The 27,248-nt window shown below is 41.1% G+C and overlaps 1 protein-coding gene across 1 annotated transcript; it reads left to right on the top strand.

Moving 5' to 3' along the window:
• The first annotated feature begins 1,564 nt into the window (after positions 1 to 1,564).
• Positions 1,565 to 27,248, top strand: kcnb1 (potassium voltage-gated channel, Shab-related subfamily, member 1). The gene is made up of 2 exons (XM_076111009.1): positions 1,565 to 2,140; positions 25,326 to 27,248. The coding sequence occupies exons 1-2, from the start codon at positions 1,565 to 1,567 to the stop codon at positions 27,246 to 27,248; spliced, it is 2,499 nt and encodes an 832-aa protein (XP_075967124.1).

Below are 27,248 nucleotides of genomic sequence, written 5' to 3'. Positions count from 1 at the left end.
GCCAGCGGATTGATTGTACACGGAGCGGTACGTGCCGGTTTGTTTCAGTGCAGGATGACAACAACTCACTACGGTATTTATTTTAAGCTTATTTGGCTTTGAGTCATATGTAACCTATCAATTGTATTCGATTATCAGAGGCATATAGGAATACTCTGCATTGAAACTGCATCAATGTGGAGCAGGCAGCCTTTGACAAACGAAATGCTGGAGGATGGACGATGGAGGATTTGCGTTCACAACATTGCAATTATAAGATGATTAAACATCACAATGAGCTTATTCTCAGTAACAATTTAGCTGCGCATAACAGTAGAGTGTGAAGACGGGGATGAATAATCTTTGTTAAGCTTAATGCTAAAGGCTTTTATCGAGGCATTGACTTCAGGAGAAAACAGGAGGGTGGAGGCTTCTTCAAATTAACATTTATTTTTACTGCTTCCCCGCAGCCTCTTACTGCATGTCCAAAAAAACAACACAATGTCTCCATCCTCCAATATACACCCCGTGTTCATGTTTTTATTTTCGATGTGCTTTGTGCTGTATGTTGACATAATGCTCGGCCCTAATTGTGCTTGTGAAGTGTTGGAAACTTTGTGTGACGGCTATCAATGATCACATCTGCAGGCCCGAGGTGTTGTTGGGCTTCCACGCTCTCATCACACAGACATAAACAATATTAACAGCTTGTAAAAAAATTAAAAAAAAGTGCAGCTCGTGCCCACGTCTACAGGCAGGGGCAGATGACAAAACGTTGGACATATTTTGTCAGGAGATGATGTAGGCTATGTATTTACTTCTCAGCGTCAGCCTGCCGTTCCCGAGTGAGCACGCCGTGATGTAGGGAGTGAACAGCGCTTCCTGGTGTTTCAGCACCATTAGAGTGGACAGCGCTCACTTTGTACCACACTCATCACCGTGGCGTCCTGCGTCCCCACCCACAGGGCTGCATGGGCGTCACATGAGCCGCCATCAACCAAATACTATAAATATTTTATTGATGATAATAATATTGTATCAGTCTCCAGAAATAGGCCAGTGCAAGTTCGTTCTGAAGTTTTGGTGGCGAGTATTCAACAAGGTGTTATTCATGGTTCCCTAATATTTTTCTTCTTAGCCTCAAATATAAGTGAGTCACCTCAAGGACCCACATCTTAGGGTATGTTTATTGTTGATTCATGACATGAATCTGAGTCTTACGGTATATTTATTTTTGATTAAAAAATAACTTTAAAACAAATTCAAAAAAGATATTCGTGAAATTCTCAAAGATAATATAATTGACCCTTGGAACCTACACTGCGACAGTATTGTGCTGATGAAGTATTAAGTTGTTTAATTTTACTCATTTATTCTGGCTCTCTACGCTTCGGTTACTACTCCACTGCTTGTTTAAGAGTCAGATTAGTGAGGTGTGCACCTTGAAATTTGAGGCTAATCCTAAAATACTAATGATTTCTTAATGTTTGTTTTTTAATCCTTTAGATACAATTATGAAAGAAAACAGGACCAACTCTAGTCCATAGCCCTGGATGTTTGCCTGATTCCTCAACCTACAGTCATCATGGAGAAATCCTTGGCAGAGTTAAATAAAGCCGGCTCCCGCTCAACATCATCGCTGCCACCTGAACCGGTGGACATCATTCGCAGCAAGTCATGTTTCCGCAGAGTCAGGCTGAATGTTGGGGGTCTCCCCCATGAGGTTTTGTGGCGAACATTAGATAGGCTACCACGAACACGTTTGGGAAAGTTAAGAGATTGCAACACCCATGAATCTCTGATGGAAGTGTGCGATGACTACAACCTCGAGGAGAACGAGTACTTTTTTGACCGACATCCAGGGGCGTTCACGTCAATTCTGAACTTCTACCGCACGGGTAAGCTGCACATGATGGAAGAAATGTGCGCCCTGTCGTTCAGTCAAGAACTCGACCACTGGGGCATTGACGAGATCTACCTAGAGTCGTGTTGCCAGGCGAGGTACCACCAGAAGAAGGAGCAAATGAATGAGGAGCTCAAGCGAGAGGCCGACAACATGAAGGACATAGATGGAGAAGAATTTGACAACACTTGCTGTGCCGAAAAACGAAAGAAGCTTTGGGACCTCCTGGAAAAGCCAGGCTCATCTGTTGCAGCAAAGGTAACCGTCTTTGGATGATGGGTGTAAGAGATGAGGTTGGGATTGGTTGGAGCAATCCTCCACGAGTGTGATGATGATTTGTAAAGGCACACGCAAACAAACACACATGAAACCTGCAAAACTAATGACATTCCTGTTGTTTTAGTGCAAATGAACAAATGTTAGCATGCATACACGCAAATCTAAAATGATCAACATGATAAACATTATACCTGCTCACATCAGCATGTTAGCACTGTCATTGTGAGCATGTTAGCATGCACACATTGGCAATTAGCACCACCTAAATACAGCCTCACAGAGCATGGCTGCAGACTTGTTTTATAGTGTGTCATACGTTGACATATTGATACATGATTAAGTCCCTCTGGTGAAGTAAGTAATTGCCTTTGGGGCCAATCACACCGAGACACGTCGTTAGAAACGTGTCGCCTGCAAAACCATTGTTTTCCGATGGTACGCGCAGCAAAAGAGAGCAGCGCACGCCAGGCGGGCCGTGTTTTTCAGGCTTTTTTTAGACATTCATAAAAGCTTAAATAATCTCAACTTTTCAGTGCCAGGTGCGGAGTCGCACTGTTCGTCAATGTCACACTTGACCAAGGCAGCCAATCAAATCAAGCAAGAGGCGGGCTTTACTACTTTACCACTGACTTCCTGTTTTAATGCCGATAAATGTGGTAGGAACGGATACTGATATTAGCGATAGTTAATAAGGATGAACTATATACAGCTCTTTTGCCCGTCGCTTTGCCAAAGGTCGTTTTTTGAAGAGGCAGCGCCTGATGCGACGCGTCTCGGTGTGATCGACACCTTAAGGTGTTTGTGGCAGATTGAATTGAACTAACATTGGATGCTGTAGTTTCTAGACCACTGAATATCTATCAATAGGCCTAACATAAAAAAACAAAACAGGAAAAGAGAGGTTTTGCACCTATGAAAATTTGCCATATTCAGACCTACTAGAATTTTACAGTTGCACAAAATGAGTCAATTAGGACACCTCTGTGAGTTGTGCTTCGTTGTTTACTCATGCTTTGATTGTTCCACAGTTGGAACACAAAGTATAGAGTGGAAATTATAGAAAAAGCCAGCCAGCGGATGTGATTTATCAGTTTGGGATGTGTGCGCTATTATCTGCCATTATTGTTGTTCAAGAACTAGAAAAAAAACACGTCTTAGTCTCACAGCAAAAGCAGCTCTCTGGATGCATCTTTAACGCATGACACAAGATTCATCATCTATCTCCTGCCTTACTCTTATTACCAGACTTGTAACAAAGGGTCATTGCCATATCATTAGCTACCTGATCATATACTCACTCACCACGAACTTCTTCAAACACACAGATATTCAAACGCACAAGCATCCAGACATGCACACATGCATGCTTACACTTTGTCTCACCTTGTAAACTGGTCATCCAGTAAATTCATTAAATCCAGTAAATCATTCAAATATCACTTAGATGCTCTGGCTTACAACATGAAATACATATAAGTAATTTATTTTGTTTGTCCTCTGGACAGTTGTTTGTTTGTGAGAACCCCACCCTACATCATCCTGAACCAATTGAATTTGAGATATACTGCAGGAGGCTAGGATATTGAATTAGATCTTCGTGCACATAAACAAGCCAGAACTGATTTAGAATTGTTGTTAGAATCATTCGCATTAATCAATGCTTTGAAGGAGCATTTTTTGATCAATAGAAGGTGGTTGTGACATTGCATTACTGTACATATTTCAATATACAGCTACAGTAAAAGATAAATGTTAACCCAGAAAACCTTAGTTCATAACTGTTTAGTTTATCTCATAGTTACTGTATGTCAGAAAGTTGTCAGACCTTACTTAAGCAATTTATTTTCAGTATAATTTAGGAACCCTGTATTTTGTTTGTAACATCTCTCTGTTGAATGTCATAATTAGATGTCAAGGTTATCATCCTTCTGCAAGACATTTTTCTTATCTTCAAGGCATGCCATAGCGTGCTGATTTCTATCAGGTGTGCTCACCTTTAGTCTTTGCAAAAACACAGAGTTGGCCCGCAGCCGCAACCTGGGAGACCACAGCGGAGTTAGACATGAGCAGCCTTTGATCAACACTCTTCTACATTGGCTTGGAGGGATCAAAGAGGATGCTGTCTCTTTTGCACGCGATTTTAAAAAGGGAGTGGAGTGCCTTGTTTGGGAAATGTGTTGGAAATTAAACTATTAGCAGTGTGTGCTGGCTGATGCTTTGTGGTAAGGATTTGTTGAGAACTGTCAGTGCCGACCCACAAACAGACAGAGAGAGAGAGATGAGTGCTGCGAGTCTGTCAGTGAAACGTCTTCTTCATAGGAATCAAAGATGTAAAATCAATGTTTATTGTGTTCGAGCTAAGGAAGTGCAGTAGCCTAGAAAAAAGGAGAAGATCACTCCGAGCCGGCCATGCGCTGCTGTCTCCATTATAGCACCCTGATATCTGCAGTTTATCAAAACATCACTGGAGAACAGTTTTGAAGTGCTTCACAAAGATGCGTGAATAATGACATAGCAAAGTGCATGTGCATATTGTTTCCTGCTAATCTATAGCTCTCAATAACAACCAATGGATGAGTGGGTGCAGTGCTTGCTTACCATTTAAAAAAATTGTTCATCATCTCTTCTCTTGGCATCATTATGAGCCTATAGCGGAAGATGGCGTGTCAGAAAAAAGGAGCAACCTTGACACTGCAAGAGGCAGGAGTTTACCAATTCCTAATTAGCTTAAAAGGGCAATGTGAAACCACAGACCACCAAACTACTAAAAACACTGATAGGGGTTGATGTATTGACTTAGTCTTTGTTATAGTCTGGAGCACACTGTGGGCTTGTCGAGCGGTCCAGCTCCGACCACAGATTGTCCCAATGTCCATCAGCTGTGTGCTCCCTATCTTGGGTCAGAGATAGAAATGTATGTCTAACAGCTCATAAACAGATGGTGGATGGTAAAACATCCACCATCAAAACAACAAAACAAATGGATACCAAGCAACAAAAGTATAATTTTATCATCACTGAAGGAGTGGGTACTGAACATTAGAGTAAGTCTATTTGTGTGTCTGTGTGTGTAAGTGCACCTCTGCTTAGTTCCCATATTTTAATGTCCGCATATAGAGCAACACAAGAAAGCACGTAGTAACTGAATTATTTGTTAAGATGTGCAGGGAAAAATCCTGCCCGTGTTCTTTTTGCTCTGTCATCCTTCCGGTCTCTCTTTTTACCTCACTGGCTCATATCTCTGCTTCCTTCCTCCCCTCTTCAGGCTCCTCCACTATACCTCCGACTAAATGTCAGGGAAATGTCACGCTAATTATTCTCCAGAAGACTCCGGGCCCAATTTGAAGCGTCTTTCTCTCTCTGTTTATATTCTTTGTAAGCCACACAGCATTGTCTGTCTCTCCCTCAAATCAGATTTCAGTCACCATAACATAAGATTGTGTCTGTTTGCTGGCAAAGCAGCGCGGAACAGTCAGATTGGCGCCAAGAAATGCCCTTTTCCACCTGTAGTGGCATTAATGTGTAATTTGGATGGTTTCTTGTCATTAATAATACTAAATAATACCAGAACTATTGGACGCCACCAGATTGGGTGCTGAGAATATCAGTTAACAAGCAAATAACCTTTCTTTATACTGTCACTTCCAAATAAAAACATTAACTTAGTCAGTGATTAAAGTAGTGACGATACTGCATTTACTTATTAATGATTAGGCTACCAAAGTAGAAGATTTACAATTCTGAATAAAAATTGGAATTTGGACATGTATTATTGAAGTAATGAAAATAATTACATTTGAGATAGTTTTACCGAACAGATTCTGTTTGATGCTCAGCAGAGAAATCTAAGTATTGACATCTGTTTTGCTTCAAGAAACCAAACACAAAGATTTCTCTCATTTTGTCCTCTGAGAATCCCCCAACAATTTAATGGACAGTTCCTGCTCTATCAGAGGGTATTGTACATCAGATGACAGGCAACAAATTCCAATTATATTCCTCTCATGTCACACTTAAGATGACATATACATGCGGTTTGGCTTTATTCCTTCTCATAAATCAGCCTGCAGCAGAATCCAAAACACAAAGTTAACCAGACTAGAATCAATCCAGAGTCATGAAATAATAAAACTTATTTTAACCCAAACCATGAAGTGCCTAAACCTAACAAAATTGTTTTGTTGCCTAAACGTTTTGGTGCCCAAACCTAACCAAACTGTGACGGTTTTGAGGGCTTCTTGTAGTAGGTGTGTCCTGTAGTACTGTGGATCTGAGGCAGAAAGACCTGCAAGAAAGACCAACAATTCCTGTTTTGCAAAAATCCAATAAATCATTTTGCAAAGTTCTGAGAGGCAGTCAGGCAATCCTCATTAACTTTTTTTGGCGGCCTCATTTGGGGAAGAAGCACAGGTTCATTCTGGCCCTCATATCATTGTGAGGATCCAGCGCTGAATTGTTTGAAAAGTCAGGTTTTACAGCCAAAGCACTGAGACGGCTTTGTCAAGGCCGCTATAATGATCGTCTTTTGACAGACTTTTTTCACGTCTTTTTAGATTTTAGAGCTGCTTTTGATAGATTAATCTCTCTGCTTTCCCGCATTAACCTGGAAACTTGGGTTGTATCCCTGTTGTATTCACTTCATACCTCTATAACATAAGCTTCTCTGTTGTCACAGCAGACTCATGTTCTGCTTTCTTGGCACACTGTTGTTTTCTGTTTACATACTTTCCTTCTGTCAGGTGATACAACTAAACAGTTATTTGTGCAGTCCAACAACTCCAGCCATCAAACGTATACTTCTTGCTTGCCTTTATGACATCAAATGCCCAAATCTTTAAAAACTTGATGATGTTAAGCCAGTCATTTCAACACATTCTCACACCAATGCGTCAAAAAACGCAGCTTGGTCAGTGCTCCTCAGCTTCAAACTATGATGCGTAACTCTGTCAGTTTTTCACGTCACTGACAGCATGCCGATAAACGCTCGTTACATGCATAGTGTCTTTTCAAAATAAACGTATGTCTTCACAGAAAACCACTTCGTTAGGTTGAGGAAAAGAGTGTTGTTGACGTTAACTTGACCGACCAACGTCACTAAAATGACAAAAAAAAAAATCACGTGACTAACGACTGAAGTTACAAAATGCTAACTTTACTTACCAGAGCAAACACCGACACCCCCCTGCTGTTGGAGGCCTGGCCGTGTTGCTGGCCTCTCTGGCAGGAAGCTGCAGAGTGACCATGCAATACTGAAGTCACAAATTTGAGCTTGATAGGGGATTTGGGGAGAAACAACATATCAGACCTTCACAGGTTATTTGTCCATGTCGTCTGTGTTTGTGCGGTGCTGAGATATAAGCTGGCATCATGTGTACTTGGAGATTGAGTGCCTCAACCGCTGCTTTCATGCCAGCCGCTCTGTCTGCCTGTCAGGGAAGAGCAAAGGGAATTGAGCTCTCACCGATGACCAACTTTGTTGTCACTGTTAAGAGAACACAACCATACACACTCACTCACATAAACACACCTATACTTGCAAAGATTGCATAGTTTCGAAAGTAGTGACACAGTTTATGATTGATTCTTATGATTAAGAATCCCCCCCTCTACTCAGACTGATAACATAGGAGATTTGGGCTGACATTCAGAAGAGACCATTCTTTAGATGAATGTAATTAATGGTTTTTCTTACAACACTGATATCTAGCAAAAATGTATTGATGAAGAAGTGTGACAGTACAATAACAGAGCCTGCAAACCTGTACATTAAAGCCAAAAGGGCTGAAGCTGAGCTGCTGTTTTTAGACTCATAACAGATACGTTTTTTAACAAAACTTGTATTAGTTGATTTTACCAACTGAAATTGACGAGACAACATTCTTGGACTAATTTTGATCTATGAAGCTCAGTATTTTTTTCCCTCAATGTGTCAACAAACGTTATGAGCCAGAAAGTGAGCTAAGTTTGAGCCGGATAGATGGTGGCAAGTTGAGGGTTTTTGTATCTGTTGAGCAATTACGACCATGATCTTATAATGCATGAGAGATGGCTCCCTTCCGTATCCTGCATCCTCATTACAAATTCATTTGCAAGTCACAGCCAAACACTTTGAAGAACCACAGTTTTGTTTATTTGCCATAATGGAGGCATCCAGAATATTATTTTCTTCACATATGGTGAAGATTGAATCAACTTTGTGGGAGAATCAGTGAGTTTTTGACAAGTGGTACCCAAATACATTGGTGAAATTTGACAACTTAATTTGACAATTTGATCCAAGAAACTTAAACAACCATCTGTAAACATAAGAATAAAGTATCATCACTGTTTAAATTTGATGTGGTGAACGTGTTCTTTACACATCCGACAGACAGAGCAGCATTAGCATTTCAGGCCACCTGACGAACGTAAGTCTCTTTATTTGGTCTCCACAAACCAAAGTTGTGAAATACTCCACTGTGTTTACCAGCAAGTCGCTAGCTTTGTCTGCTGTTTGGTGCTGGACAGGTAGCTTTCAGCGGGTCTATCGCTGCTTTTGCCCCAGCAACAGCTTGCTCCAGCCAGAAAACCAGAACAAAGCTAACAGACGCTAACATATTTCTTAGAGCTGAAGAGAACTACAGAGTTGTGAGATAATTCTCTGTGGATCAATCATATGAGCGACCCATTTCACATTATACTTAATTTGATCCATTTGTAATATAAAAAATTAATTCAAGCAGCTTTGAGGCTGCTTGTACAGTACAGTTGTGCATATATTTGCATTGATAACCCAGATCCAGTTGAAAATATCAAGTTTTGTCTTCAGAGCCCTTTGGTTTTACTCTGATAGTAACAGCAGGAACAACAGATGAAATTATTAATTTATAGTTTTACATACTTTTAGGGAAAGCACCTCTTAGGGAAAACACTCAGTAGAGTGCAGATGTCCAGTAAGGCTTGATTATTCTCCCTCTTAGCTGTTACTGTCACAGTCAACAGTCTGGCTATTGGTAAATTACACATTAGTAGCAGACGTTTGGACTTTAACACGTATATGTATGAATGTGTATGTGTGTGCATATATATTTCATCTAGCAGCCCTACATCCAAAAGTTGCTAAATCTAGCAAGAAAGTTGCCACGTTGTGCAACACTGGCAGCCGTCCCTTCAGGCCTGCCTTTAAAGCCACTACCCCCAAATTACCATTAGAAACGTAAACATATCATAATGAGCATAAACCACCAACATGGCTTTTGTTAGTACTCACAGCTGTTACGCTAGCAGCTTGTGGAAGACTCTTGTGACAACTACGGGTGCAGGGGCAGCCCGGCAGGCACGTTGACAGGCACTTAGCATTTTGGCTGAATGAAATGATTGGACGGGCTTATTACAGTCCTGCGAACGCCAGAGTTAACAGATTTTTTTGTCAGAGCACTTGATTCATTGATTGCTGTCAGGATGTAAGGAGAATTTCAACAAACATATCCAAAAACATTTTTGAGAAGATTACCAACACTTCCTTTGACATGATATCAATATTTCTTTTTTTGAATATTATTATTGTCAATAACGTCATATATATATATATATATATATATATATATATATATATATATATATATATATATATATATATATATATATATATATATATATATATATATATATATATATATATATATATATATAAATACATGTGGACATTTTTAGAAAATGTTCTGGTACATGATGTACATCTTTCTCAACAGACTCTCCAACTACAACAAACAAACAAAGTAATGTCACACTATATACAGATATATAACTATACAAAATACCCTTTGTTGACGAGAATTTATCAAATCTATTTTAAACGAGTTCACTGAAGGAGCCTGCACTACAATGTTTCTTCAGTGGAGGTGATTACAAAACCACATTGACAGTTGGGATTATCATTTGATGTGTTAGGGGTACATTATGTGATGAAACATGAGACCATATGATCACAGTTAAGATTATCAAGATTATGATCATCAGTAATGCTTTTCACTGTTTCTTTGATTGATATTCATTCATAGAATTACTTAATGTTGGATGGATGTTTTGGAAAGAGTTTGGCATTATTTGGCATCTGTTTTAACATTGTGCTGCATATTTCAACACTCATTCACTGTTAATGTGCAGGGGTCTGAGTATCTAGTGGTGGAGTCGTGTTTCAGAGTATTTTACAAGTCATGTCATGCATTTTGTAGTAGATAGTTCAGGATTTGTAGTGGCATCTCAGCTTTTCTGGCTTGCACTATTTCTGCTGCAGAACAGGTTTAGTAAGGACAGTTTGTTCGTTTTGCTCTATTTACTATTGCAGAATTTATTTCAGTGGACGTGTTCTGTCTTTTTGGTGACTAAAATTCATAAATGTGTAATAAGTTACGTAACAGCGGTGATCAGAGCAAAATGATCGCACGCATCCGTTGAAAAGAAGGAATTAACAAACATGTAATGCTTTTGCCACTGATGAACAGAATATACCATCTTTCCATAGGAATGGCTCTGAGATTGTGTCGTGGATGACAAGAAAGTGGAGATGGTCAAGAATAGCGCACTGCCACTGCAAAGCTCGACAGCTCCTTCGTTCGTTTAATTTAGAGTTGAGCTGTTAGCACTGAGTGAAAGACACTAAGACGTCACTGTCCCCAAGAGGACGAAGCCTGAGGATCAAAGACTGTAAGGGAGATAAAACACTAATAGAGATCTGGCAAGTTGGGGACTGTTAATGGAAGAGAAACTTACTGTGAGACATGGAGGCTGAATCAGAGAAACTGGGAGAAAATGAAGAAGTCGGTTTATGACTAAGTCTAGCCGATGATGATTGTTGAATATGCACTCTTCTTTAGCCTGTGGGAACCATCATGGGTTGTCAGTGTATGACGTTGTAGTATTGCTCACATTTAGGATTGCATCATAGGATTGTGTCTGCAGAGCCTCAAATAATACCTTTCATATTTTCACTATTCCAAATTATCCACATTTTCTCATTTAATTGTTGAGGTGAAATTTAGGTCATGCTGTTTTGGACCTTTATATCACACACAGAAATATTGCTGTATTATGAAATAACGACATATTCCTATAATAACAAAACCAGCAGCATTTAGCATTCTACTGGCTTTTTGTTCAGATTGTATACACAGACAAGAGATTCTGTGTCGTCATAAAAAAGGATGTTTCAACGTATTAATACGATACTCAGTTGTCCTGACTACTAACATAAAACGTAGTGATTGGGAGGCTCAGCCCTTGGCAGCGGCTTGGGTTCAATTCCGATCCACGGCCCTTTGCTGCGTGTCATCCCCTCTCTCTCTGTCCACCCTTTCCTGTCATTCTCCTGCTGCTGTAATAAAAGTTTTTTTAAAAGAAAACTACTTAGTGATTGGAGGGAAAGACTTTGATAATCACTTTCACGGAGAGTATCAGCCATTTGAGTTTGTGGTTGCCTTTGGACCAGATTAAATTTTAAAGGATGAGGCTATGCGGGACCATATCCCACATTCCCAAAGGCTAAAAGAACAAAAGCATCCAGTTAGTATTTTATTCTGCTATAAGAGCAGAGAACAAAAGTTCAGCATCGAAGATCCATCTCTTCTAAATTAATTCTAATCCTGAGTTGTCTCAATAGACACGTGTTTTGCAACAAAGTCACACAGATGCTACCCTGTTCAAGAAATGCATGTAGACCTACTGTTAAAATAATCAGAAATAAATGAAGCATTCTGAAAAAAACTACTAAAGCAATTTGAGCATGGACAAAAAGGGTTTATGTAATACCTTAATAATAATGATAATAATAATACCAAGTCTTTGCTCAAATTCCTGCACAGCAAAATGCATCATAAGAAAAACCAGTGATGCACCTGCCTCCTCAATGTGAAGCCATATTTGTGTTTCCTCTATGAAAAAGAGAGACCGTGGCAGTGTAGGAGTTTAGTAGTAGTAGTATTAGATTTTATTCAAGACATGGTAGTTTTAGTCAATCTCGCTCATAGACTTACAAGTATAGTTGTAAGTCAGTAAGTGAGTGATTCATATTGAAATCAGCTTTTCCTGAATGAGTACTAACCCTCAAGGAGAGTGCTCATCAATGACTGTTACAACGTTTTAATCATACACAAACGTATGACGCGGTATACTTACGGCGAACACTGACGTTGTTTGAGGAACAATATTCCCTTTCCAGCAGGGAAAAGTTAACATGGTCGCAATAGTTTTCTCCTCCGTCTCAATGAACATGAGGTAAATAAGCACAATGCTACTACCCTCTGCCAAAACAGTGGTCCTATTGAGAATGTAGAGCATAAACCAAAAGGTGTCACAGTTCAGCTCCACACCCTCCTCACTCTACTTGTCAGTCACTCCCTCCTCATCAGTCTAAACTCCCTTCACCTGTTCACTCACCTGCCTCTGATCATTAATCAAGCCCCTATATAGACTCCTGCCTCCCAGACAAACATTTACTAGATTGTTCGGTTCCATGCCAGACTCTCCAGCACGCTCTCACGGACTGATCTCCTGTTACCGACCCTGCCTGCCCCTGTTTTACCCGCCTTGCCTGACTCCCGGAAAACCCACCAGCCTTCTGATCCTGACCCTGTTTAACTCTACCTGCTGTCTCTGGAAGTTTGTAGTAAAAGGCCAAAGATCCCTGGAATCTTGTGTGTTGCATTTGGGTCCATATACAACCGGTTACATTACAATCTGGCACAATGTGTGTCTGGGAGGCAGGAGTCTATAGAGGGGCTTGATTAATGATCAGAGGCAGGTGAGTGAACAGGTGAAGGGAGTTTAGGCTGATGAGGGAGGGAGTGACTGACAAGTAGAGTGAGGAGGGTGTGGAGCTGAACTGTAACAAAAGGAAAATATTGCTATGCATTGATGTGAATGCAAACTTTGAGTTAGCAAAGTAGAATTTAAATCCAAGACAGAAGGATAAGCCTGTTACATGCGAAGTTATAAACTACAATTTACATTTAATTGGTTTTGTTTTTAGCATTTACACTGCAATCTATAAAGACTGTCTGCCATGTCTATAGGTATCAGTCACTACAATGAAGAAAAATCACCTACACAGTCAAGCCAATCATGGTGGCTCAGTTGGTGAAGATGCACACTGTGATGGATACGTACATGGGACCTTTGTCACATGCTACTCCCCACTGTCTCCATTACACATGAAGTAGAAAATAACCACTTCAGTTAACTCTCATGGAATGGTTTATATGTACTCTGAGTGGGTGTTTGGTGTCCTCTGAGGTGTATATCATGACCTTTTATGTCTGGGCTATGCAATGTATTGGATATATAGTAATAGATATGTGATTTATTTTCACCATTTCTTACAAATACAGCAGATTGTTCCTGAGGCAGCTACTAGCCGTGGCCGTGCAGACCATTACTGGGATATGCAGCCCCATGCACACCTTATCCAATATTCAACATCTATATATGTGCACAGAACTGGGTATATAAATCAGTATGCTCAGGTCCAGAGGATGCTCCACTGGTATAGCTTTCCGCATTGGAGGGTTTCATTCCGCCATGCAGGGTGTGCGGTGAAGTGAAGGAATGACTTTGAGGAAAGTGTGAAAGGCAGAGGCAGAAATAGAATCCACTAAAGTGAAGGAGAAACCTTCATCAAGCCCACGGGTGATTCTGTGAGTGGGGAGAGAGCACTTGACTACTGGTGCGAGACGCCTTTCATCTTGATGAGCACTTTCACCCGGCCTGGGACGACGACTACTACTACAGACACACACTCTCATAAACACACCACTTGCACATACGCATCATGACACAATTTCTTTTTTTAAATGTTATACCAATGCTTCTTCTACATTCAAATTGACTGTTCGCTAAGCCCGTCCCCCAAACAGTGCTTGTCCAACCATAGCTTAGCAACCGTGACTCAGCACGGGAGGTCTGTGAAGCTTGAGAATTCTCCACATGTCAAAGCAGTCACTCCAGCAACCACAGCCAAACTCTCTCAAAATATCAATCAATTAGTCTTCATCCCGATGCGAAAGGTATTATGATCCGATGGCGGATGTTTGTTTTGTGTGAAAATGCGAAACAATAATATAATCTCTGTCTTGCTTTGCCAAGTATTTAAGCTAAGCAGCTAAACAGTATTATGCTAGAATAAATAACAATTTAGTCAAACATTTCTCCTCATCATACCTTTAATACAAGGACTAACTGCACTGCAATAAAAGAACAAAGCTGTTAACTGGTGGCGATGCTGACTTTTGCCTCAGACATGCAGAGGCCATTCACATGCCGTGTTTTCTGCGCCCTAAATCTATTGTCTATGTAGACGGAGGCGTGACGTCGGTACCCCGGGATAAAAATACTTCAACTTTTGGAAAGCTGCAGCACGAACCGCGTGACATGTGACGAGGACTACCAATCAGAGTTGGCAGATGTCGTTTCTTTCTTGCATGAATAACAGTCTGTGGTACATATATGGAGGAGATCTTAATCATTTAAGTGCAGGGCTACCCAGAGCTTTACAATTCGTCCCATGGATTTTTTTACTTGCTTCATCCTTTCTGGCCGAGGAAGTCACAACATCCGGTTGAAAGATCAGCCAAATTGAACCTTACTGTGAGGGATTTACAGTGCCGGCAATCCATTTATCTTTGTTTTGACTTTGTTTAGTTTAGTCAGTGAGGCTTACTGGTAAATTACGGCAAATTCATCACTATCGTTATCGCAGTGCGCAGGTTTGGTTGCTAAGTAGCTTAACAACAGGAGCGCAACCTATCAAGCACCTTGGATAAAAGGATGAAAGTTGCACAGCTGGCGTTAACCACACATTTCTAGACGCATGTGAATGGACCCTATCATGTAAATCTGTAGCCATTCAGTGCAGAAATTACCTTGCAAAATGAGTCAGCTGGGAACCTTAAAAATTCAGCCTGAGAGGATATTTACAAACACAGAGCTAAGCCTAGTTGCCTAGTAGCCAGCTGATCAAATCTTGTTCCTAGAAAGCAGACAACTGCTTTTGTCTAAAATCACTTTTTTTCGAAAATGACTAAGAATTATAACTGGTAAATCTGTCACCGGTTTCATTGTAAATTTATGTGCAACGTGAGAACAGAGTGGAAAGCTTGACAGTCATAGAAACAGTAATTAAGGGGGGTCGGGGTTTACAAATGGCTAATTACCCTTATGCACATGTATGTACAGTACAGAGCCTCCTCTACATGCTGTCGTTGGTTTTTTTCAGGATCAATACAATAGCAGTATAAAAAGTACATGTTTACAGCTGTCCAGTTGCCAAAGATTTGCTCTTAGAGGGATCAACAGTACTGGTACTGAATGGCCTCTGAGCTCTCACAAACGGTGAAAGATGGACTCTGTAATGTTACGCTAAGTTATGAGTAAGTTGACTATCTGCAGTAAGCATCTGTTTGACTTCAGGATTAACAGTCATTTTGCTTTGTATTGCTCTTGCTCTGTGAATACAATATGCTACATTTACATCTTCCAGTCCAAGTTGTTTTCTCTCTTTTATTTCTCACTGCCATCACTAAAAGTTCACTGTCACTATCACCATGGCAACTGTCATTTCTGTGATGCTGAGAATTGCAGCTGCCTTCTATTCAGGCATCACTGTTGATTGACTGTGTGACGAGGACTACCAATCAGAGTTGGCAGATGTCGTTTCTTTCTTGCATGAATAACAGTCTGTGGTACATATATGGAGGAGATCTTAATCATTTAAGTGCAGGGCTACCCAGAGCTTTACAATCCGTCCCATGGATTTTTTTACTTGCTTCATCCTTTCTGGCCGAGGAAGTCACAACATCCGGTTGAAAGATCAGCCAAATTGAACCTTACTGTGAGGGATTTACAGTGCCGGCAATCCATTTATCTTTGTTTTGACTTTGTTTAGTTTAGTCAGTGAGGCTTACTGGTAAATTACGGCAAATTCATCACTATCGTTATCGCAGTGCGCAGGTTTGGTTGCTAAGTAGCTTAACAACAGGAGCGCAACCTATCAAGCACCTTGGATAAAAGGATGAAAGTTGCACAGCTGGCGTTAACCACACATTTCTAGACGCATGTGAATGGACCCTATCATGTAAATCTGTAGCCATTCAGTGCAGAAATTTCCTTGCAAAATGAGTCAGCTGGGAACCTTAAAAATTCAGCCTGAGAGGATATTTACAAACACAGAGCTAAGCCTAGTTGCCTAGTAGCCAGCTGATCAAATCTTGTTCCTAGAAAGCAGACAACTGCTTTTGTCTAAAATCACTTTTTTTCGAAAATGACTAAGAATTATAACTGGTAAATCTGTCACCGGTTTCATTGTAAATTTATGTGCAACGTGAGAACAGAGTGGAAAGCTTGACAGTCATAGAAACAGTAATTAAGGGGGGTCGGGGTTTACAAATGGCTAATTACCCTTATGCACATGTATGTACAGTACAGAGCCTCCTCTACATGCTGTCGTTGGTTTTTTTCAGGATCAATACAATAGCAGTATAAAAAGTACATGTTTACAGCTGTCCAGTTGCCAAAGATTTGCTCTTAGAGGGATCAACAGTACTGGTACTGAATGGCCTCTGAGCTCTCACAAACGGTGAAAGATGGACTCTGTAATGTTACGCTAAGTTATGAGTAAGTTGACTATCTGCAGTAAGCATCTGTTTGACTTCAGGATTAACAGTCATTTTGCTTTGTATTGCTCTTGCTCTGTGAATACAATATGCTACATTTACATCTTCCAGTCCAAGTTGTTTTCTCTCTTTTATTTCTCACTGCCATCACTAAAAGTTCACTGTCACTATCACCATGGCAACTGTCATTTCTGTGATGCTGAGAATTGCAGCTGCCTTCTATTCAGGCATCACTGTTGATTGACTGTGTGTGTGTGTGTGTGTGTGTGCGCCTTTCTCTGTCTGCATCTCTCTTTGCGTTTCAAATCAATGCTTCTCTCATGTTTACATTTTCCTTCTGTGCTGCTGTCTGCAGGGTATGCTGTGACATTCTCTGGTTTCTGTAATAAATAAACTATCATAGACTGCAAGGCTGCGTCATACATTCATTATTAGACAATAGCCAATATCCCTGAACGATGTGATAGACCTGCTTATATATCTGAGTTTTTTCTATTTACTGTGCATTACACAAGATCCTTGGGAAGGACGAGTTATGTGACAACCATGGGAACATGGTGAGATTCATGGTGAGACATTTAATGGACAACAGAAACAAGTTAGGCTTTTCCCCACATTCCACACATCTCCAGCCAGAACTGCTCTAAAATATTTCCTCAATCCAGAAATGCCGCTACACAACACTGACTAAGCTAAGTCTTTCATCTCCTTCCAATAAATGCTGCATACTCCGAGGTAAAATTCCTGAAGAAGACAGCCCTCCTTTGGTGTGCCAGACCAAACCCTATACTGTTTCTATTTATACAGCCACCATGGACCAGTCAGAGTTTAAATATAGATGCTGAGTCTGGATTCTCTTCTTCATCTGAAATGCATGAATAATTGAGAGGGAGGGGAGATGAGGTGGGATTCATTCAGGAGATGGATGGTCCAGGCATAGATTTCCTACATACAGTAGCAGTTTACTGAATGGGGTTGTGGAGCACTTTGTGCATGCAAGCATTGCATGAGTTAGAGAAAAGTTTTGATGAAGTCCCCAAAAATGGCTTGTTTCAGATTTGTCTATGACTCAAAGCACGTAGTCTCTTGATAGAGTGCATTTGAAAAAAAAATCAAATAAGAGCTTCCAACATATAGCGGCTTTCAGGTGTTATTGAAAGTTGAGGATCATCTGAATACCACCTATACATCCAATCCAATGAAAATTACATTATCAAATTAATATATCAAATATGTGGAATATACTCAATAAATCTATCATGTTAATGTGACTTTTCTGACTTTCTTTTGCAATATATTTGTAGATTAGTTAAGCGAATTACTCTTAACCATCACATTTGCAGTATTCAAGCCTTCTATAGGAGTAGCTGCCAATCGATAAGATGCAAGATGATTAGAAGTGCAGTAGCCTTAACGTTAGAGCAGCGAGATGATGATCACTCGTTTTAAATCTACAGGCCTGTGCCTTTATATAAAAAGCTAAACCTTGAAGAACCACGAGATGCAACTTATTCATTTTTTTTGCAAGATGTGGGAGGTTAGGATTAATGAGGCTCTGCTTTTCAAAGTTACAAGCAGAAGTGATGTAGGGTGGGAAGACTACAGCTCAGCCACTGCAAACGTGTGTGTGTGTGTGTGTGTGTGTGTGTGTGTGTGTGTGTGTGTGTGTGTGTGTGTGTGTTTCAAGCTATCATGCTGGGGGAACTGTGGAAGACAGTCTCCTCCCGTCTCCATGGAAACCCCATCTCTTTCACAGGCAGCGAGGCAGAGCCCTTCTACATTCAGGACCAGAGGTGTGAATTATTACACGTTATTTAACGCTCATACTATCGACCACTGACAATAACATCTCTATGAAGATAAAGATCGATACTGCGGTTCTGTGGCGCCTCTTAATCGAATCGAATTATACAACAGCTGAAGCGTGGCACACGATTTAAACGTCTGCGCCTGAAGACGGACCTTGGTAATTGAGAAAAGAAAACAATGTTAAAAATGCAAGGAAAGAAGGCAGCACATCGCCCGAAATACAAACAGCAATCTGACACAATTAAGTGGAAAAGACTGGAGACGTGCAGCGCAGATGGTTCAAAGCTGAGTGAGCTTTGAATAAGGTGCAAATCAGGGAGAGAAGGAAGGAGGGAGGGAGGGAGGGAAGGAGACTTTGTCAGACTTGCTTTTCACAAGCAGGGCTACTTAGCCACCTCCTGTCGCGCTTCAATGGGGTTGTCATGGTGACAGTGGTTGGCAGTCGAGGCTGGGAGAGTGTGGCGTGGTTTCCCTGTGGCCTCGGATGAGGCTCAGGGGACGATGGGAAAGCAAGTCAGCTAGTCAGAGGATCTTAGTGATCAAGCAAGACCTGGATTTACTCACCCAAAAAAATAAATACACCTTTACTGAAAACCTGTTCAGTCCACGCCCGTCTCAGTGTTAAGTGGGAGTTTAAGAGTATTACCTGTCATTTTTTTAGGTAGATCCAATGTGTTTCCCTGGGTGACTGCTTGCGGAGTTAACACGCAATGGTCTTGGGATTCACAGGAACAGGAGTTTCCACGACTAAAGCACAGCAGTGCGTCTGTCGCTCCTGTTGCTGCTAATGAGAAAGGTGCCAGTTGGAGCAGTGGGAGTCTGGGAGTTCCTGAGCGGTCACTTGGGACACCACCAAACTTAATAATACAATGTGAGAGCACTGACCTGAGCTGCACCTAACCAGAGGTGGCTGAACCAAATAAACAACTAATGGTCTATCTTATGGTGGCTAATGCAATGTAAAGCAAACTTTAGAAAGATATTCTGTACTTTCACTAATGCTAAACTATGTTTCTACATTAAGCATTATCCCATAATCGTTACATGTCGCCATATTAGCTGCTGTGGGAAAGTTACTCTGACTTTAAAGCTGCACTTATCAATATTCTGATACAAAAAATGAATCAGATGACTATGTGTTATATCGAAGGAAACACACAGAAAATGAGCATGCAACACTGTAGTTGCCCGTAGCTTTACAGAGCATTTTAGCATCTTTCAACTGGTTTTACAACACACAACTTAACTGTTTAGTTCACTCTCATCGCTCTCATCAACCTTGTTTCCGGTCACAGAAAACAGATGTTTCCAGCAAAACATCTCAGACAGACCCACTGTACGCTACCAAATGACATACAGAGAAAGATGGCCACTAGCTGATGAAAATAATTGTGCATTTAGCTGCTAAAGAGCCAACATAATCCCGTTAAGGTTTGACCCAATTCAAGTAAGAAAAAAGTGAATACTGGTGGTGGTGTGGCCACAAACACGACTCCAAATGAATGCTAATAGGTAACGTTTTGCTAACATGTTCACAATAACAACTTCATATAATACTAATGTATTAGTGTTGTGTTTACAGCTCTTTTCGCTGCTCTCAAGCAGCCAAAAAGAAGAAAATGTTTCAATAAAGAGTAGCCCAACATTATTCAGTGTAGAGCTGGGCGATATAGAGAAAATCAAATATCACAATATTTTTGAGTCAATACCTCAATATCGATATTGCGACGATTGGATTGAATATTGGTGCTTTGAAAACGACATTTTGTAAAATCATCACAAGAAAAACACTTATGCCATATTACAATATCCAGACGATACCTAGTCGATATATTGTTCAGCCCTTATTCAATACAATAAATACAACATTATATTATTCATTCTTTATAGCTGATGCCTTACTACTGTAATTTCCCTCAACCTTTTGCTCACATTCACATCAGCGGTTTAATGGTTAATATCTGACTGATAATACTGCACATTTTTTAAAGTCTATAAAAAGTGCAAAGGTTCAAGGTTCCCTCCTTGGTGGCCGGGTGCTGGGGAGACAGATGAATGGACCCAACCTTGACGAAACCCAATGTAGCACAAATGAAATTAATCACATCTGCTGGGACACAGCCAGCATAAAACCAGACAATTGTATTTGAGCGAGAGCTGGAGAGAGAGCAAACAGCAAGGACAACTGCATTATACGGACTAATTGTAAATTACTATGTTTTTCTTCTCTCTGAGCCCCAAGTGTATGTGCTTCTGGAGAGCAGAAATTGTTTTGGTGTATAGTGTATGAGACAATATTCCCTGTGCAATGACTTTCTTGTCTGAAGGCTTGTTCCCTGTCCCGTATATGAAATTAATTCCCTCCCATATGTAACTTGGAGGAGAATGTCACAGGTTGCGTATGTGTTTGGGTGGTTTTTCAGGGCGTCCTTCACACCAGTTGTGTCCCAGATATCTTTTCAAAAAGCCTAATGAGGGCTGGTGTCACCTTGTCCTATAGAAGATGTGGGTCTGTGTGGACTATTGGGTCTGGTGAGCCAGACGACGATATTTCCCGAGAGACAAAAAACAGTGTGATCTGGCTTTGTTAAGTGTCACAGTGGGATTTCCTGTCAATCTGCTCTCTCTCTCTCTCTCACTCTCTCTCACTCTCTCCATCTCTTGAACACGTGTTGACTTTTCCTCTCCTCTAGATATAAATATCTCCCCCCCCCTTCATCCTTTCCTCCCTTTAGTAGGCCACCAAGGAACATTCACTGGGAGTCACTCTCACTTTTTGTGTTTATATAATCTAGTTGCAATAACTGAGTATTCATAACGAGGCACGCGTAACGTGCATTCATCCACTGAGAGTCTATAAATAGCCTGTAATTGCATTGACACCATTACAGTCATGTCTTGGGCTCCATTCAACCATTTCCTAGACTAGTGTTTGTTTGCTGTACACTGGTAAATGTACAGCTAAGTTTGATGAAATTAGTGCCCTGTGACATTAAATACCCAGGACAGAAAGAGACAAAGACACGCAAGGCAGTGTGAGTGAGTGCAGAGTGTGTAGAGACAGTGGCAACAGGGACAAAGGCCAGTGGGAAATGAGCAGGGTTTCCTTGTGGAACCTGACCTCATAACCATAATGTTACACAGCAGCACCAGTGTGCCTTCATTAGCGACCTTTTTATAGCTTCTCAATCCTATTACTTCTGCCCTTTTTTTTCCTCTCCTGCTATTACGTTGCTACAATCTCCCGCCGCTTAAGGATTTGTTATCGACATCCTTTTTTCTGACTCATGACAACACCGTTGCATCTGCTCCTCAATGAGTGAACTTTACAAAGGAGACGTGTAGAAAATGTTTACGTGCCTTAATGTTTCAAAAAATGTTTAATGCTGTTCACGCTGTCAGTCTGAATACACCGGTATTCACCCTCCGTCTGAAGCGCTCCATTTTACTCTGTTTCAATGGAATTGTGTTGCTAGGCAACAGCTTGGGTCTGTGTCTTTACTTCCTGTCAGCTGATGTCATTATCATACACCGCAACCGTAAATACACCGGGTACAGAGATCCCGACTGCTCGTTTAAAGGCACTTTCTAAATATGGGCTTTGTGTATTTCTCCACGGATTGAGCGTTTCGATACTTAAAACAGCATTTATATAGGGCCTAGAAATTCTTTATAGTAAAAACAAAAGAAGACATGAAAATCTCCCTTTTTACAATATGGGCCTTTTAATAGTTTTTTTCTTGTTTATTTTACAAAGATAGGTGCAGTTTGACACAAGCAATACAACCTGTTATTTACTTCGTACAAATATTGTTCTCTTTAACAACATCGTGATGTTCTTTCCTCTCTCTATCCATTCAGTTTTGTGCGGCCACTCGTCAGCTCACCTTCGCTCTTCGGTCCCAGCACCTCTCTGCTCTTCAAGTGTTTGATTTAACATAGGGGGGGGGGGGGGGGGGGGGGTTTCCAGGGCAGGAGGAGAGGAGCACAGAGGGGGAGAAAATAAACAGATAGGGTCATTATTCATGTCTGCCATGACACTATGGCAACAGTGTCCTCCTGCTCTGATTGGTCGTAGATAAGGTTGCCTCTTTAGCCATCACGTTTACTCTTTGGAGTAGACTCCTCAATTATCAGGCCGTTGTCAAGGCCTGTGCTGTCAATCACTTCCTAACAACCGTTGCCCTCGCCCTATTTCTGCTGCTGTGCTTTAATTTCCTCCGGATGAGGAAAAGGGAAACCCTGCATCATGTGCTCTATGCTGGCCTTTGGTCTGTTTGCTAACACAAGTGACTGAGTGTTTAACCAGGAGATCCAGTTTATGGATGAGCTTTGGATCAAGCTTAACAAGTATAGGGAGGAGGAAAGTATCATTTTTTACCTGTTTTATGATGCAAATTAAATCACACTGAAATAATTCATTTCACACTCATCTACATTAGATGTTACACGGTGTATTATGAATAGGTCTTTTGCCGATGTTGCATTGTGGTTTAAGCTGCACACATTATTTTTCAAGAATATTGTTTTACTTTTCTCTGATTTAGTTCATCATGTAACATCCTAACCTTATTCGTGTGGGCTATTGCCAAAACAGGCTCTGTGTTCCAGCTACAACCTCCTACTCATCCCTCAAGTTGTGCTGTTTAGTCCTGTGTCAGGATTTCTCAGAGTCATTCAGGGTTAATATAACAAGTGCAGACTATAGTTCATGAAGTAGTCCTGTCCTCGGTCCACTAGAGGAACAGATGCTCACCTTCCACATTACCTTTGCCGAGTTCACTGCTCTATAGTCAGTTTTGAAGCCTCCCATAAAGGTGCATTTAGCATGGATTATGCAGGCACACAAGTCATCTGAAGTTGTCTAGTCTGTAGTTAAAATATGTAATGCTTTGCTGTGCAATACATTGTGTAAAAGCATAACAATTAGCTATATTATATGTTTAGAAATGTTATTTTATGATAAATATACACTGCTGGATTATGCTGCCTCTGTGATTCATCATCACTCTGCTCTTATATCTCGACACCAAGATCAAGCAGTTGAATTTGTGCCCTTCGTCCCCATGTTTTCGGAAAGCTGATTTTGGAACCTCTTTATAAAACTACTATCAGTGGGATGGACACAGGGGAAGCCAATGTCTGACATGGATATTTTTAGTAATGAAATAAACCCTTAAAAGAAACTGCATACATGTATATACACACAGCCCAAATGGCAGCTTAACAAGTTTAAAACTAAAAGGCCATTTACTCAAATAATATTACAGAAAATAAAATTGAGGCTAAAAAAGAGACTTTCTTACTTATTCCTATTGGATAATCCACAGACCAGTTTTCATGGTTTCTTAGTTCTGAAGACTAGCTCAAATGAAAGTGACTGTAACGTTTCAGGAAAGACAAACATCTGTGTTTTCGGTGGCAACATTATATGTATCTTCCTTGGGGTGCAGCTGTAGTCTTGATGGTTGATGTGTCAAATGTTGGGGACAAAAAAAGCTTGTGTATGTACCTCTAAGTGAGGAGGAAACGTTTTAATAGATTTTGGTAAACTGACCTTTAGTCTGGGATGTCACATCAATTTATTTATGGATTCAAACAAAGAATCTCATCCTTAACAGCACACAGCAGTAGTGCTATCAGTTCTTCATCACAAAATACGCCCTAAACATAAAACACTTCTGGTCGGAGATTAGAGGCTGGATAACTTTGAAACATTTCCTTAGGTATTTTTCATCGTGGTATAACAAAATAGTCACTTATTCAGATCAAACAAGCTCAAGCTACAAGAATAATATGCTTCAGAGCAAATGCAGGGATTGTTTTGTTTACACTATGAATTCTAGATGGGAGCTGTCATACAGTGCTAAAAGAAGTGTAGTCTACCGCCACATACTTGCTTGTTAGCATGATTGGTGGAGTGAGTGTGTGTGTGTGTGTGTGTTAGGGTGCTGTTTTCTGACAAACTCCCCAGTTCTCTGTACTGTGTAAGATGAATCAGCCGTCATCTAGTGCAATGGATTCTGGAGACATTCTGTGCCTACGTGACGACTGTATATTCATTTTTATGTCATGGTGCCACTGCAGGTTTAGTTTTTAAAACAAATCGTACACAAACAAATTAAGAGGAATTACAATTCAAGTGTAACCTGAATCAACAGCTATTAAATGTATTGCCATGGTATTCAGACATCCATGCTCCATCCACATTAGCTGTGCCTAAGTACAGCCACATGGCTGCAGACCTTTTTAATACGAAAACATCCTTACATTTTATTTCTAAAAACTTCCATCTACCCAAAAAGAAGAGTTTTATGTCACTTACTAAATAACGGACAATTGGAGACATTGTAAGAGATTTTCAACATTCTGTGATGCTCTTGCTTTTGTTTATTGGTTGGTGGTTGAGCACTATTTTTTCACTCAAGGAAACTTGCTCATGTGAATAACCCTGATAAGAGAGTCATGAATAAATAAGTGGTCAGAGCCAACGACACACTTGACACTTTTTAGACTGTAAGGTTATTGGAAATATTATTAACAATTTCTTACTCGATTCAAAACCCATTTAAAATATATGAAATGTGTAGTTATTGTATTTTAAGCTCAGAATAAGGAATTTATGCTTAAATACATATGATATCTGGTTTTAATGAGTAATTCCCTGATCCTGCAAGCCTTACTAATATCATTTTCATTCATTTTTCTTTCAGATCCTGGCCATTATCTCCATCCTCTTCATCGTTCTATCCACCATTGCCTTGTCTCTGAACACCCTTCCAGAGCTGCAGGACACGGATGAGTTTGGCCAGTCTTCAGACAACCCACAACTGGCCCATGTGGAAGCTGTATGTATTGCCTGGTTTACCATGGAGTACCTTCTTCGCTTCCTCTCCTCCCCCAGCAAGTGGAAGTTCTTTAAGGGTCCTCTGAACGTCATTGACCTGTTGGCCATCTTGCCCTACTACGTCACCATCTTCTTGACAGAATCCAACAAGAGTGTACTGCAATTTCAGAATGTCCGCCGCGTGGTTCAGATTTTTCGTATCATGCGTATCCTACGTATTCTGAAGCTGGCTCGTCACTCCACAGGTCTTCAGTCTCTAGGCTTCACTCTTAGGAGGAGTTACAATGAGCTGGGCCTGCTTATTCTTTTCCTAGCCATGGGCATCATGATCTTCTCCAGTCTTGTGTTCTTTGCTGAGAAGGATGAGGAGGATACAAAGTTTAAAAGCATTCCAGCTTCTTTCTGGTGGGCTACTATTACTATGACCACAGTAGGTTACGGAGATATTTACCCAAAAACTCTACTGGGAAAGATAGTGGGGGGTTTATGCTGCATAGCTGGAGTGCTTGTGATTGCCCTACCAATTCCCATTATTGTAAATAACTTTTCTGAATTCTACAAGGAGCAGAAGAGGCAGGAAAAAGCACTTAAGCGAAGAGAGGCCCTAGAGAGGGCAAAGAGAAATGGTAGCATTGTCTCAATGAACTTGAAAGAAGCGTTTGCTCGTAGTGCAGAACTGATGGATGTGGTGGTAGAGAAGAGTGAGAGGCCCCATGACAACCATCTCTCTCCAAACCGTTGGAAATGGACCCCCAAGAGGGCTGCATCAGAGACAAGCTCAAACCGTTCCTTCAACGCCCAGGAGCTAGGCTCTCCCAACAAGGCCGGAGCCACCAGTCCCCAGAGGCTGAATGTTCAGAAGCTCGAGGAGATGTACAACCAGATGGCCATGACACAATCCCAGCCAAACCTCAATGCTAAAGAAAGGGGCTCCAGAATTGGCAAACAGAGGGATGAGATTGAGCTGGGGGCCATCCAAGATCACAGGCCACCTATAGGAGCCAGAGAAGGAGTGGGGGACATGAAAAGCTTGTCCAGCATAGACAGTTATATCAGTTGTGCTACTGACTTCCAGGAGAATCCACGCTACCCCCATAGTCCAGCAATGGAACTTGGTCTTCAAGAAAACAACCGGTTCTCCCACAGTCCGGCTACAGCTTTCTCCCAGCACAGTAGTGCAAAATCAGGCCAAAAATACATCGGGGAGCGTGAGCCTATTCTCACTCCTGTGTCTATCACAAAGCCCTCCTGCACAGAGAACACACGGAGATTCTTCTTTTCTGGCAACTCCTCAAAAAGCCTTATCCCCAAAGGAGGCTGTCACAGCGAGGGGGGGTCAGGCCCGTCCCCTCTCTCAGACAGCTCAGTCATGTCGGACCAGTCTCTATTAAGCCCTGAAGTTTCTGTCTACACCACTGCCAGCAGCAGAACTCCACCAAAGTCCCCAGAGAGCACTACCCTGGCAGCAACTGTCTTCACCTTTCACGACTCCTCCATCAGCAAATACATCGACGCTGATACAGATGATGACGAGCACCTCCGCGACATCTCTGATGTCAGTCCCTCAGAGCGTCTTTTGGCTGGTTCAAGCCCAAAACGAAGCCTTACCATCAATTATCAGAAAGGCTGCAACCATTTAGAAGCAGCCCAGAAAATGCTAGGCCAGAACTGTCTATTCCCCATTGAAGGGATTCGTGGGGTGGCTCATGAGAATCACGTAGGACCTGAGATGGCACGAAGACCAAAGGTTGAGAGGGGGCGTCAAAATACTTTGGACAAAAACCTCTGA

This window comes from Anarhichas minor, unplaced genomic scaffold (assembly GCF_050575085.1).
Source record: "Anarhichas minor isolate MPS153535 unplaced genomic scaffold, ASM5057508v1 ptg000043l, whole genome shotgun sequence".
Taxonomy (NCBI): Eukaryota; Metazoa; Chordata; class Actinopteri; order Perciformes; family Anarhichadidae; genus Anarhichas; species Anarhichas minor.
Note: the sequence above shows the minus strand (reverse complement) of the source record. Positions and strands in the feature narration are given on the sequence as shown.